This window comes from Danio aesculapii, chromosome 17 (assembly GCF_903798145.1).
Source record: "Danio aesculapii chromosome 17, fDanAes4.1, whole genome shotgun sequence".
NCBI lineage: Eukaryota > Metazoa > Chordata > Actinopteri > Cypriniformes > Danionidae > Danio > Danio aesculapii.
The window spans coordinates 3,785,355-3,800,332 of NC_079451.1; the positions used below are offsets into that span (position 1 = coordinate 3,785,355).

The window sequence follows — 14,978 nt, forward strand, 5'->3', positions numbered from 1 at the left end:
TTAAACAGAGCATCTAAAGCATGAGAATATAGAATGAGCCTCCTCCATTCGGCCTCTTTACTTTCTCTTTACTTTCACTCCTTTACTTTTGTGGATAAGGGAACGGTGTTGTACTCACTCCACTGAAGACATCCATTAGCCTACATATTTAATTTTGTTTGTTAAGCAGAAAGATTTGCTTCAAAACATATTCTAAATTCAGTTACAATTTCCAGCAAATGAATAAATGAACAATAATAATAATAAAGTGTGGTCAAAAAACTGAGTTATATTAAGCACACGTCCTGTTCTTATGCCCCATATGGTGATGCAGACGTCTCCAAAACCAGACAGGTGGACAAATCTAAACTTGTTTTTATTAAAACAAATATAAATATGCATATAATAAATAATACTGCTAATAATAATGTTAACATTATAATAAAATTGCAAATTGTCTTGAAAAAACAGAAAAAAATCCCCCAGACTTGAAGGCATGGAGGCAGTGGTTTTTATAATAATGTAGAAAATAATATATTTTTTAAACATTTTAATCCTTATTTTTCATATGTAAAAACATTTATGTGTTGCTGTACATCCTGTGTGTATTAAGCAATGTGTAAGCATTTGAATCCGCATAGGCGCATGATTTAAGCTGGAATTATACTTTCGCCTGGCACCACATCGCGCAATTCTGTGACTTAATGATAGTTTTGTAAATATTAAATTGTTTTAAATTCAAAATTTAATCAAAATACATCAGTGTTAAACCTATGACTGGTCGAAAAACATATTTCGGTAATTGCGTACCTGGGTCTCCATTTTTGCCATGGCCTCTTTTGGTTTTAATAAACTTATCCTTCAGGTTTTTCCAAACCTTTTAACAAAAACGTTCCTCCTTTCCCACTGCTGTTGCAATTTCTAGCCAAGTATTATTGATCATCTGGTTCTCTCTCTCATCACGGGTCATAAAGGTGTCTGTACAGTAGTTCTGTTTCAGACAAAGTCTCTTCGAAGTGGTTCATATTCAACTCAAATCAGTTGCGGTGCCGTGCGCACTGTGCGCTCGAGTTTAAAAAATACCCTGTGCACCGCCAACCGAAATCATGTCGCGCACACCCAAAGCGAACATCCGCAAACTCCGCGATACTGAGTATAAACCAGACTTAAGGCGCACTGTGCTGGACTTTAGACCAGCTTTAGTTGGTCAATGGTGCAGTCTATTTCAGTTTCTCAAAATAGCAACAATGCGCCTTAACACACCTCCATTCTAGACCCGCACACCCATGAGTCCACAAAGTGGCACAAATGTATTTGCTATTTAAACAACGTGGTGGAAAATCTGAAAATTAGGGTTGCGCTGGTCTGAAAATAGCAGCAAATCGAGCTGAACATGTCTTGCGCCTTATTGCACCGGGTGTATGATAGAGCCCAATTTCTTTGTATGATTTGATTCGTCTCTGTTGTTAAAAAATTCTTATTTTTATCAGTTAATGACCAGTCAGAAATGGCCAAATTGTCATCTGCGGCGTTGCCATTGCATTTTGCATTAGCATTATTATTGGACTATGTCTAGCCTAACATAACTCTCACATGTTTTGTTGTGTTTATATGCATGTGTGTGTATATATATATATATATATATATGTATATATATATATATATATATATATATATATATATATATATATATATATATATATATATATAATATATATATATATATATATATATATAATTTGAGAGGAGTAACAATTACATAATTACATATGTGGTTTCAACAACCAGATACATTTAGACTTCTCTAATTTCATCTGTACTGTGATCCTGTACCTCTTGAAGTAGTTTGAGCAGTTTGATTCATATCTTTTTCGAATGCATTTTGGAGGGCATTTACACCTGTCCTTTTAAAAATAGAATAGCTATTTGATCAGAAAATAATGCGATCAGAATATAATGCTATTAAATGACCAGGTGTTCACAGCCCGATTGGGACACTGATGGTGAAACAGGAATGTCCTTTTTGTAAAATATCACTTCTGGCATCAACAGCAAACCTGATCTTTTTCTGCAATTATTATTCTTTTGTTAGTGCTATTTACAGAGATCGTGACACTTTGTCACATAGAACTGGAACATTTGCACAAATAATTAAATACAGATGATAGCTAGATTGCTCAGAACAATCTACTGATGAATGTTTATGCCTAAAGACAAATAAATTACCCTTTCTTCTCCAATGCATCCCTCCATGTGGCTAAAACTTTTGTTTCATGCTCTTAAAGGAATGCAGTGGTGCTCACAGTGCATTGTGGGACTTTTAAGGAGCAAATGCTTCTGTGTACTAGAAGAATTGTGTGATTGAGATAGCACTGTAAATTACCAGATCTCTGATCAGTGCCATCACTACTGAACTAGGGAGTTGATTGAGATGGCTCTGTCATAATAGTCTAAAAGCCTGCAGTAAGATCCTAAAAGATACCTGCAGCGTTTAGAAACACACCACAATGAAGTGTTCAGAACTTCACGGTGAGGTAAAAACAAAAGATGTTGTGTTATTCTGAGCCGAGAATACTTCTGAAGGCCTTTTTATCTTGAGTTAAGTTTATTTTTAACAAAGCCTTGATCATTTCAATGTGATCTTTACAGTTTATTGAAAGATGTGAGTGTAATTCAGTCGTTTCAAGCATACATCAGGACGCTGCTGTTCTAAGCAGATCTTTAAATAGAATAAAAATAAATTGACTGTTTTCATTGTAGAACCCACAAAAAGAGTGAAAAATACACACTTCATATTATAAATGGAGAATATAAGGATATGCTTTGTGTAATGCATAATTGTGAAAGTTGCTGCAGTTGATAGATTGGTTCAAAGCACTTGAGTCAGAATGGCTTAAAGGTCCCCTGAAGTGCCTTGCAATGAACTGCTTTGTTCAGTGTTTCAGCTTTGTGATGTAATTTCAGCATAAACTTAAAGAGGTAGTCTGTTAATTATTCTCCTCATGTCATTCCAATCCCCTCATTCATCCTTCATTGAGACCTTCATTCATCTTCTGAACACAAATGAAGGTGTTTTAGATGAAATCCAAGAGCTATCTCATCCTCTATAGACCGAAATGGTGCAAAGACTTTAAAATTCCAGAGAAGGAACCGAAAACATTGTCAAAATATTTCATGTGAATTTCAGTGGTTCTACTGTAGTCATACAAAGCTCCAAAAATACTTTGTGTACCCCAAAAAACAACTATAAATACAACTCTCTTGTATCAGGTCATCAGTGCACATTTACTACATTTACATTTACATTTACATTTAGTCATTTAGCAGACGCTTTTATCCAAAGCGACTTACAAATGAGGACAAGGAAGCAATTTACACAACTATAAGAGCAGCAGTGAACAAGCGCTATAGACAAGTTTCAGGCGTGTAAAAGTCTAAGAAGCAAAACATTAGTAGAATTTTTTTTTTTTTTTTTTTTTTTTTTTTTTTAAAGAGAGAGAGAGAGAAAGAGGGCTCAGTTAGTGGTATAGCCAGAGAGGCAATTGCAGATTAGGAGGAAAAGTGGAGACTAAACAGTTGCGTTTTTAGTCGTTTCTTGAAGACAGCAAGTGACTCGGCTGTTCTGATGTAGTTGGGGAGTTCATTCCACCAACTGGGCAGATTGAATGTGAGAGTTCGGGAAAGTGATTTCTTCCCTCTTTGGGATGGAACAACGAGGCGACGTTCATTCACAGAACGCAAGTTTCTGGAGGGCACATATATCTGCAGAAGTGAGAGCAGATACGAAGGAGCGCAGCTAGAGGTCACTTTGTAAGCAAACATCAGAGCTTTGAATTTGATGCGGGCAGCAACTGGAAGCCAGTGCAAACGGGTGAGTAGCGGAGTGACATGTGCTCTTCTGGGTTCATCAAAGACCACTCGTGCAGCTGCGTTCTGAAGCAGCTGAAGAGGTTTGATAGAACTACCTGGTAGCCCGGCTAGCAGAGAGTTGCAATAGTCCAGTTTGGAGAGGACAAGAGCTTGAACAATGAGTTGAGCTGTATGTTCAGATAGGAAGGGTCGGACCTTTCTGATGTTGTAGAGTGCGAATCTGCAAGATCGGGCAGTTCTAGAAATGTGGTCAGAGAAGTTCAGTTGGTCATCAATCGTAACTCCAAGGCTTTTTACCATTTTGGATGCAGTGATGGTTGCTCCATCCATCTGGATTGAAAAGTTATGGTGAAGAGTCGGGTTGGCAGAAACTTCAAGCATTTCCGTTTTCATGAGGTTAAGCTGGAGATGATGATCTTTCATCCAGAGTGAAATGTCTGACAGGCAGGCTGAAATACGAGCTGGAACCGAGGGATCATCAGGGTGGAAAGAGAGGTATAGCTGGGTGTCATCAGCATAGCAGTGGTAGGAAAAACCATGTTTCTGGATGACTGTTCCTAAAGATGCCGTGTAGATAGAGAAGAGAAGTGGTCCAAGCACAGAGCCCTGAGGTACCCCAGTGTATAGATGCTGTAGGTTGGACACCTCTCCCCTCCACGACACCCTGAATGACCTGTCCGAGAGGTAGGAACTGAACCATTGAATAACAGTGCCTGTGACGCCCAGTGACTCAAGCGTAGATAGCAGGATCTGGTGGTTTACAGTGTCAAAAGCAGCTGATAAATCCAGCAAGATGAGGACAGATGATTTAGAGTCTGCTTTAGCCAGTCTGAGGTCCTCCACGACCGAGAGCAGAGCAGTCTCAGTTGAGTGGCCTTTCCTAAAGCCAGATTGCTTGTTGTCCATGAGGTTGTTTTGAGTAAGAAAGTCTAGGACTTGATTGAACACTACTTTCTCCAAAATCTTGGCCATGAATGGAAGCAGGGATACCGGTCGGTAGTTTTCAAGTAGCGTTTGATCCAGGTTGGGTTTCTTTAGCAGAGGGGTTACCCTAGCCTGCTTAAATGAAGTAGGGAATAGACCAGAGTCAAGAGATGTGTTAATTATGTGAGTCAGTGTTGGTATGACTGCAGGAGAAATGGCTTGCAGGAGATGAGAGGGAATGGGATCTAGCGGACAGGTGGTTGCATGGCTTAATAGCACGAGATTGGACACCTCAGACTCAGAGAGCTGGGAGAAAGAGGTGAGTGTGTGTGGTGTTGGTGGTGTATCTTGCGTGTTTGTTGTAGGTGCAGCAAATTGAGCACTGATTTTTGCAGTTTTGGTGCAAAAGAATGTAGCAAAGTCATCGGTAGTGAGTGTGGAGGATGCGGGTGGAGGAGGAGGGTGAAGGAGGGAGGAAAATGTTTTAAAAAGCAAGCGAGAATTGGTGGCACTGTTGACTTTCTGACGGAAGTATGTCTGCTTTGCAGAAGTAACCTCAGTCGAGAAAGAAGACAGAAGAGTTTGGTATGTTATGAGCTGTTCAGGATTTTTTGTTTTTCGCCAGCTTCTCTCAGCAGCCCGAAGTTTTGAGCGATGCTCACGGAGAACATCAGAGAGCCAGGGTGCAGGAGGACTGGCTCGGGTTGGTCTGGATGTCAGAGGGCATAGTCTGTCTAGACATGATGTTAGCGTGGAGCAGAGTGTATCAGTTGCACTGTTCGTATCAAGTGCAGAGAGTTTGGAAGATGGAGGAAGAGAGTTAGAAACAATGGTGGATAGCCTGTTGGGTGAGAGAGAGCGTAGGTTTCTGCGAAAGGCAACTAGAGTAGGAGTGTGTGGCGGCTCAGGAGTAATGTGGATGTTGAGAGAGAGAAGGAAATGATCCGATGTTTGTAGTGGAGTTACTAGTGTTTGGTCAGCGAGGCAATGTCGAGTGTAAATAAGGTCTAGTTGATTACCTGATTTGTGAGTAGCAGAGGTAGGTGCTCTTTTGAGGTCGAAAGATGCAAGCAGAGTCTGGAAGTCAGCAGCTTGAGGTCTTTCTATGTGGATGTTGAAGTCACCTAGCACCAACAAGGGAGTGTCATAATCAGAAAAAGATGAGAGAAGAACATCCAGTTCATCCAAGAAGTGACCTAATGTACCCGGTGGGCGGTAGATGACAACCACATTTATGCAAAAGGGGTGGATAATGGTGACTGCATGGAATTCGAAAGAGCTGATTTTTGGCAGGGACGGTCTCTGAGTGAATTTCCATTCTTTGGAAATCAGTAGTCCAGTCCCACCCCCTCTCCCTGTCTGACGAGGGGTGTGGGAAAGAGAGAAATTAGTAGAAAGAGCTGCATGTGTAGCAGTGTCCTCCGGTCTCAGCCAGGTTTCAGTTAGAGCCATGAGACTAAAGTCATAATGAGTGGCTATGGAGGTAATAAAATCTGCTTTGTTAACAGCAGATTGACAATTCCAGAGGCCCACAGAGAGAGAGAGTTGTGAAATAGAGGATACATGAATTGATCGAAGGTTGTGAGGGTTGCGCCTGCAGCGTACCTCCCGTGCTCTGCGAGTATTAGTAACAACAGGAATTAGTAAACACATAATAAAGTGCAAGGAAAACAATAATGAGTGCAGAGAAAAGGAAAAAAAATAAAGTAAGAAGTACTCAAGTGCTTTGTCGGTGTCTTTGCTCGGTGGAGTCGCACAGGTAGAGTCGATGGTCTTTACCCTCGTCGGTCTTAGTCGCACAGGTAGAGTCGATGGTCTTTACCCTCGTCGGTCTTAGTCGCACAGGTAGAGTCGATGGTCTTTACCCTCGTCGGTCTTCACACGAGGCGGGCTTCACACGAGGCTGCCGCGACCGCTGCCGCGGTGAGACTAGTCGCTTATATACACCCCCGAGCGCTTTGCTGATTGAGCTCAGGTGGACACGCCTCGAGAGTGAAAACACCCGAAACTGCAGCCGCGGGGGCGCGCGAAAAACCTCCGGCTCGGCACGCAAGCTCTTACAGTAAACAAAAGGAAACAGTGGCTAAAACTTGCTAGTACTAAACACAGATAGCTGAAAAACAATTTTAAATGTCCAACAACCAATACACAACCAGCTGAAACAAGTCTAACTGTTCTCTAACCAAACACTAAACACAGATAGCTGAAAATAATTTTAAATGTCCAGCAACCAATACACAACCAGCTGAAACAAGTCTAAGTGTTCTCTAACCAAACACAGCAACTGAAAAACAGGTCTAAATGTACTTACTCGGTGTTGCTCTCGATGCTAAAGTGCTTCTCCTGCTAGCTAGACCAAATGTGTTCAAATATATAGTCTTACCTGGCGTTTGGACACGCCTCCAAAGTTACAAAATATCCGAAACTGCAGCCGCGGGGGCGCGCGAAAAACCTCCGGCTCGGCACGCAAGCTCTTACAGTAAACAAAAGGAAACAGTGGCTAAAACTTGCTAGTACTAAACACAGATAGCTGAAAAACAATTTTAAATGTCCAACAACCAATACACAACCAGCTGAAACAAGTCTAAGTGTTCTCTAACCAAACACAGCAACTGAAAAACAGGTCTAAATGTACTTACTCGGTGTTGCTCTCGATGCTAAAGTGCTTCTCCTGCATGTTTACTACATGCAAACATCGCCATACAAACAATCCACTCTCTTTCATTTTGGCAATTTGAAAGCTCCTGTTGGTCAGTGTCTCCCATGTGACAGAACAGAGAAAAAAAATAAACAAGCTAGACTTTCTGCCATGATTTCGTCAGTTGTGATATGCTACGACAAACTATAAAAGAAGAAATGATTGACTTTTGTGTCTCGTCTATTTGACGTTTACAAACCCCCACGACAGACTAAGTCTAGCAAATCGTGGCAAAATTGAGAACAAATATGAACAAATTGCATAGTCTGAATGGGTTTAGGACTAACATATTGATACTAACACTTTCAGCAGCTCTGCACAGGACGTTTGGCCAGAGGAGAAATAGTCGTGCTCAGCTGAGCCTGGTTTATCTCAAGTTTTTTTTCCTCACTTTCGTCAGTGGGTGAAGTTTTGCTCCTCACCGCTGTCGCCACTGGCTTGCTTGGTTTGGGACTTGTGGAGCTGCGCATCGATGGATTTGCTCTTCGGGGTTTGGACTTTCAGCAGTGAAAAACCACACTAAACTGAACTAAACTGATGTTAAACTCTGAAAACTGAACTGACACTGTTTCAATTTGCTAAAATCATCCATGTTAAGCTGCTTTGACACAATCGACATCGTAAAATAAATAGAAATAAAGACATATAGAAATAAAAATGAATTGAATTGAACTTAAAAAAATGAAATTATTTTGATTTCATGTTTACAGTTTTTCTCAGTTGCTAAAACACTATAACAAACCATTTGAACTTTGTGTGTGTGTGTGTTGCATTGTATAGTACGTAAATAGAAATGTGCCAGTTTATATACATTGGTTGTGTATTTTTGTGTTTATCATATGAAAAGGTTTTCGAGGGGACGAATTACAAGCAACATAACTTGCTAGTTTTGGAAATATTGTTTTTAATTTATTGCACCAGTGTGTAAGACGAAGTTGTAGTGTGTGTGTGTGTGTTTTATATCGGACAAAGTTTGGTTTTTCAGCAAGAGTGAATGCTCTTAAAGGAATGCAGTGGTGCTCAGGTGAATGGTAGGTCTGGGCGATTTGGCCTAAAATCAAAATCTTGAACAGGGAAAAAAATAAACAAGCTAGACTTTCTGCCATGATTTCGTCAGTTGTGATGCACTAAAATAAGATTTGTTACCCAAAAATCATTCCATTTGCAGAAACACAGAGAAATTAGTGGCCAAATTAATACTCAAAATCACCCCAGAGTGGATGAAAACACCCCCGACAGCACACATAAGTGTTAAGGCATTGCAACTTCAATGTAATCAAAATGTATAAATATAATTCAGTGATGATCTTTGTACCCTCTATAATGTTCCAGAGGTTAACGGCGAGCACAGGAAGCCGCCAACGCAGCCGTCTCTCAGTCATGGCTCAATATCTCTGCACTGTCAAAAGCTGTTTCACAATCCCGGGACAAGCCTTTGTTCCAAAACCAAACGTAAGTCTTCAGTCTCTTTCTTCTTCCATTAACATTTCTGTACCTCTCTGTGTTTGAGTGCTCATGTGAAAGGATGTGGGTGTTAGCTCATTAGAAGGGCCCGTGTTGTCTTAGATGTGAAATCAGAGATTGCAACACATCGCGTGTAATGATGTCCGCAGGGCATTTGGCATGCCACGCTTTTGTACATCACGAAATTAAGAGCCACATTTGAGATTTTAGCCTGGCTTCTTTACTCCGCTGGGTTGTGTGGGACTCTGGAGTGCCAGGGGGTTGTAGATAAGAAGAAACCATGACAGAAAATACCCTACACACAAAGTTCACTTGTCTGTAAATATTTTATCCAGCCAGAAAGCTTTGAAATGCAGAAGAGAAGAAAGAAAAGTGGCACGAATCGAGCGTTCCCTTGAATTAAATGGCATGGATGATCGCTTCATTGCACACCAATTCTTTTACACCACTGATGAAAGAAATATGCAGCTTCATGAGGTTTCACACAATAAGATACGGACTCATCTCCTCAAGATAATATAAAAGAGTGACGATTCACAATAAAGTGAAGGACTTTTAGGAAAATCTGTACTGTATTGTAAAATTTGTAAGATGTCTAAGGAGAGGATATGTACAATGGAGATCAAGTTTAGAAAACCCTTTATACACAGCCGATCCTGTTATATGCAAATAGAGTTATTATATGTATATATTATTATAGTGTAATATCTTGGCTGTGTTTTTAAAAATGGCGCTTCCTTTGTTTTCATTCTCCTGCTTCTGCGAGTGACGTATCTCTGTAAACCAATAGTGTTCAGCTGCGCATCTAGCACCTTTGCAAAGGGTGACCAAAATGTGGTACGGTTCACTTTTAGGTACTCTTTGACAGTGGAAAATGCCATAAAAGCGTACCGCACCGTACCGCACCATACCGCACCGCACCGTACCGCACCGCACTGCACCGCACCGTACCACTCAGTGGAAAAAGACCATTCGGTACCGGACCTTGTTGTAACCATGGTTGAAATGCAGTGTAATACAGAGAGTGGACCAAAGTACATCAAATGATCAGTAATTAAAAACAAAATGACAAAGAAAAAAAAATGAATAAATATATCCTTATAAATTAGACACACATCTCATTCTCATATTCGCAGCAGCTTCACATCCACAACTTCATGCATTGTGTTAGGCCAGGGGTGTCCAAACTTTTTGGGCCGAGGGCCAGATGCAAAAAAATAAACATTGTCCCGGGCCATATGTACAGCCATATGTACATACATATATGTGTGTGTGTGTGTGTGTGTGTGTGTGTGTGTGTGTGTGTGTGTGTGTATTATTATGGAATTATTTAATTTCGTCGTCCAACTGTGTTTCTAAAATCTTGAATCTTCTCTAAGCAAATTACAGTTGCAACACTCATCAGACACTCCTTTATAAATTCTCCTTCAGTGAAGGGTTTCCCGTGCTGTGCGATTAGCTGAGCTACCTTATAACTAGCCAGCGTAGAATTTTCTTGCACTTTATTAGCACGAAAAAAACTGCTGTTGTTGAGCTGATAGCGCAGCTGCTAATTGTTTTACTTTTTGCTGAAGGCCTGATGTTTTGTTTCATAATGTCTTTTAATATTATATTCCTTCATTGCTGATTCCTGGCAAATTAAACAGACACATTTCCCGCTGACCTCTGTGAAGAAATATTCTTTGCCCCAACGTGACTGAAATTATTTCCTGCACTCACTGTTGATTTTCCTTTTCTTGGCAACCCCTGTGTTAGGCTGTTCGGTCTCTGTGTTCAGTCCATTACTGTACTCAGTCCATACACTTTATCTGTACAGCTGAGGGAACGGAACCAACACTGTTACGACAGACAAAGCGATATTCCAAGATGGCGGCACCATAGCTCTAAAAACTATAGTAAAGCATGCCCTTTTCTTCAAAATGGTTACATTAATCGAGTTTGTTATATATTTTCATCAAAGTAGAATAATGTAAACTTGACTGACTGCTTCACTTCCATTTTAAAAGTAAAAAAAATAGTCCTTTATATGTGGTCAATATATCAATTGATTGATTTGATTTTACAGAAATTTTCAGAATATTAGATGACTTATCGTTTTGTCATAGTCCTCTTCTAAACACAATGAAAGATAATCAGAAGAATGTTGGAAAAAAGCTGCCACCGACAGGCCGAGATGAGTTTTTTCCCCAATATACTTCTGTCAGAATATCCAACAGAAGACAGAAACTCAAACTGGTTTCGAGTGGCGAACGAGTAAAGGATTTTGGGTGAATTTCTGGCTCTGTAGCCTCTCACTGCTCTGTTGTGATCTTGATCAGTCTCTTCCACTGTTCGGTGACTGTACTGGATTTCTAAGCCATAACTTTGTCGTCAAGGATTTTCTAGAGATTTTCAATGAGAACTGCTTTATCCATTTTGCTGCGTGACAGGGCTCATTGTCCTACATAACAACTGCTGGCTGAATAGGCGATGAGCACAGGGAAGGAACCACATGTTGCTGAAGGAGCTTGTGATAAACATTTGCATACACTGTCACATTATTTTCCCCCTCAGACCCAAACAAATCTAACTTGCTTTCATCGCTGCAGTGACCTTTGGAACTGGTCTCTTTCCACACAACTTGTTTCTCAGCAACAGCTGCCTTTTGATTCTTTCTGCTGAGGTTGAGTGTGCCTTCAGTCCAGATTCTCTTAAGCGCTGCCACAGCACAGACTTATCAGGAAAAAGATCATGTGTGAACAGGCTCTTTTAAAAATACAGGCAAATTTGTTCTGCCAATTTTCCGGAAAGAAAAAAATAATAATTTTTTTAATAATAATATTTTCTGGGTTTTCACCTTTATTGTATTGGAAAGTAGAGAGTATTGACAGCAAAACAGAGGGAGCAGAGAAAAGGGAAGGATCGGCATAGGTCCGCGAGGTGGGATTCGAACTCAGGTCGCCGAGCACTGAAGTGCATGTGTCTACGCACCAACCACTGGCGCCAACTTCCAGAAAGAAAGGTTGTGACATTACCAGTAATTATCCAGAATGCTGCTCTGTGTGAACGATTTTTGGTGCAAATTTTGGTGGAATTTCTTTGTGGGTGAAGATGCAGTATTCTTAAGTAACCCACCTTCTTTTGCTATGGAAAGGGTCTTCATCTGGACAATCTGCTGTTGGAGAATTCAAATAGGACTAAAGTAAATTTTGCTATAATTTTTCTGTGTGTGTGTGTGTGTGTGTGTGTGTACTTTGTATTCCTAACATTGTGAGAACCAAATGTATAGCAATACCAGTGGATTGTTATGACCTTGTGAAGACATTTTTTGTCTGCCTGAGTAAGACGGCTCATAAATCACTGAATGAAGTACTGTGAACATGTAAAAATGCAATATAAACATCATTATGTCTATGGTGTGCTGTTGGAAGACAGATTTGGGGGGGGAAAATCTGATTTCTTGGATGACTGAAATGTAATGGTGGGAATCTGTCTTTAAACCTCCAACTGCAGCTGTGCTATATTTAATCCTATTTTACTGTTTTTGATGTCTTCTGGTATCAGATCAGAAAGAAAGAAATCTGGTGGAATAGCAGAGGGATAATGGGCATTAAATAAGAAATGACTGCAGCTTCTCTTGATCACCACTACTATTACTCAGGTTTAGTGTGGTGTTCAGCTCACATTTTTGTGCTATGGATTTGAGCATCCTTGAATTTAACGGGCTAGTTGCAGTAGTTTCTTATGGTCAGTAATAAATGGGCCTGAGAGTCAAATAGACTTGGGCTGTATCCAAAATCGCATACTTCCATACTATATAGTATGCTAAAAACAGTATGCGACTGCGCAAAAACAGTATGCGACTGCGCAACACCATTCATATTTACTTCAGAAAATGTCAAATCTATCATTTAGAGAACTTGTAGACAGTCAGATTGTGTTCTTCTTAGGATTCTCATTGATATTAGTTGAAGAATTTACTACTGCAAATGTGCCTTTGCCAGTTATTTGCTGTACAGAACAGCATGAGATAAATGCCATCTGTGTTCAAGAGACTCTAGAGGACTGCTCGCAGCTTTGAAATCAGCATTAGTTGTGTGCGCGCGCGTCCTCTTTGAGTTGGCAGTGGTGTTTGCATACTGCTTTTAAAGTCAACATGAGATCAAAATGATTTAGTTTCTCAGGGATGCTGTGCTTGATGTTCAAAACCTTATATTTGTTGATCATATTGGGTCATTTTTGTGAGGTTTTTGCAGAAAATGACAGAATATATCTTGATGCTCCTGGGCTCATCAGAAAAAAAAGGATGTGAATTTGTAGAGTTACTTTATAGATCTTTGTAATTTGTTTTCAAGTTGCGGGTTTCTTTTTATAACTGGGAAAATGTAAAGAAATCATAATTTATTGAAAACATCAACAAATATGAAAGTATATCCCCATATCCCATGTTTCTTTTGTAGAGCAGAATTTGTGATTAAGTATTTATAGTATTTATAATATTTATATAACGTTATCGCTTCAGTACTTTTGTCATTACATTACGTTGGTTAAATGTGATCATGAGCACATAGTTCAGGTGTTATGGCAGAAATGCGTAGAATGAAATTTCTGAAAATGCAAGTATATTATGGCTCGTTTCCACTGACTGGTACGGTACGGTTCGGTTTGGTACTGGTCACCTTTATCAGGCTTGCGTTTCCACTAACAAGGGTACCCTTTTGGTGGATGTGGTGTATGACAGAAAGTTTCAGTCGACGTCATTCTCGCTCGAGGAAATGTCTACAATAATGCTGTAGGGGTCACTTACATATCATATGAGAAGCACTTCTCACAAAACAGATGCTTTACACACATAAATACTTGTGTAGAAATGTTTATTACTTACTTTTCAATGAAAATGAGTTGATTATAACTGCAGATCAATGACAGTGCGAAACAGCCTACTGTAACGTCTGTAATTATATTAAATAACTAAATAAATGAACATATATAAACACATACAGCCCCTTACAGTCTCCGATATGTTACCAACAAAAGAAGAATTACATATAGCAGACATTTCGTCTGTATTTAGATTCAAAATAGTGCCCACAGTCAGTGAAAACCACTTATCTGTGTATGTAATCTTCAGCAGCACCTGTAGCCTCTGTTAGAGAGTAATTCCGTCACTCCCGGTTGATATTAGTCCAAAAGGTGAAGATAATAAGTTTCAGTTCAAGAAGTTTGTTATTTCAGATATAATGTTAGACGCGCGCGAGTGCAAGAAAGAAAGCGAAACCGCTCGCGCCTCAGACTGGCTCGTAAAAAACTACGGGGCACAGGGTAAATCTGCTCTACTTCTTGGCTTTGTGGCTGTTCATCAAGACCACGACAAGTTTTGTTTGAGCCCAGATCGATTATGGCTTGTTATTATATGTATTTATAATTCCGCTAAAATCTCTCGCTGTTTTTCAAACATGGCGTTTTTTTGTTGTCATTCTGGCTTGTAGCGTAAGCGAATGACGCCTCTCTGTAAACCAATAGAGTTCAGCTGCGCGTGTGGCTCCGCCTTTTGGCACCCTTTCTCGTGTTTGGTACCCTTTCGAAAGGGTGCCGAAAAAGTGGTACGGTACGGTTTGGTTCGGTACGCTTTTTAACAGTGGAAACGGCCATAAAAGCGTACCAAACCAAACCGTACCGTACCACTCAGTGGAAACGGGCCATTATATAACTGCAGGTTAACTATTTATACGTTTGACAATTGTACCATCGACCATATACTAGGGTTGGGCGATGTGGACCAATTTGGCATCGCACGATGTCTAATGTGAAACATCGCGATGAATGATGGCATCGACGTCATGAATTAATTATTGATGAATAATTAATGAATTCATAATTAATTAATTATTTGTAGCCTACCGTTTTAACTACCTGACCCTCATGGTCTTTGTTTTACCCATAACCAAATCGTAAATAAATAAAGTTACACACAAATTACAGTCATCTGAGACGTTGTCATACAGTGTTATGCTGGATTTCATCAATAGCCTTGCGTTTACTAACACACACTATATCTAAAGTG

General features: G+C 40.0%; 1 protein-coding gene across 1 annotated transcript in view; it reads left to right on the forward strand.

Moving 5' to 3' along the window:
• The window catches only part of tfb1m (transcription factor B1, mitochondrial), a 63,746-nt gene that overhangs the window by 17,367 nt on the left and 31,401 nt on the right, over positions 1 to 14,978 (forward strand). The window contains exon 6 of the mRNA XM_056477617.1: positions 8,804 to 8,923. Coding sequence (XP_056333592.1) covers positions 8,804 to 8,923 — 120 coding nt within the window. The remainder of the gene's footprint in view (positions 1 to 8,803; positions 8,924 to 14,978) is intronic.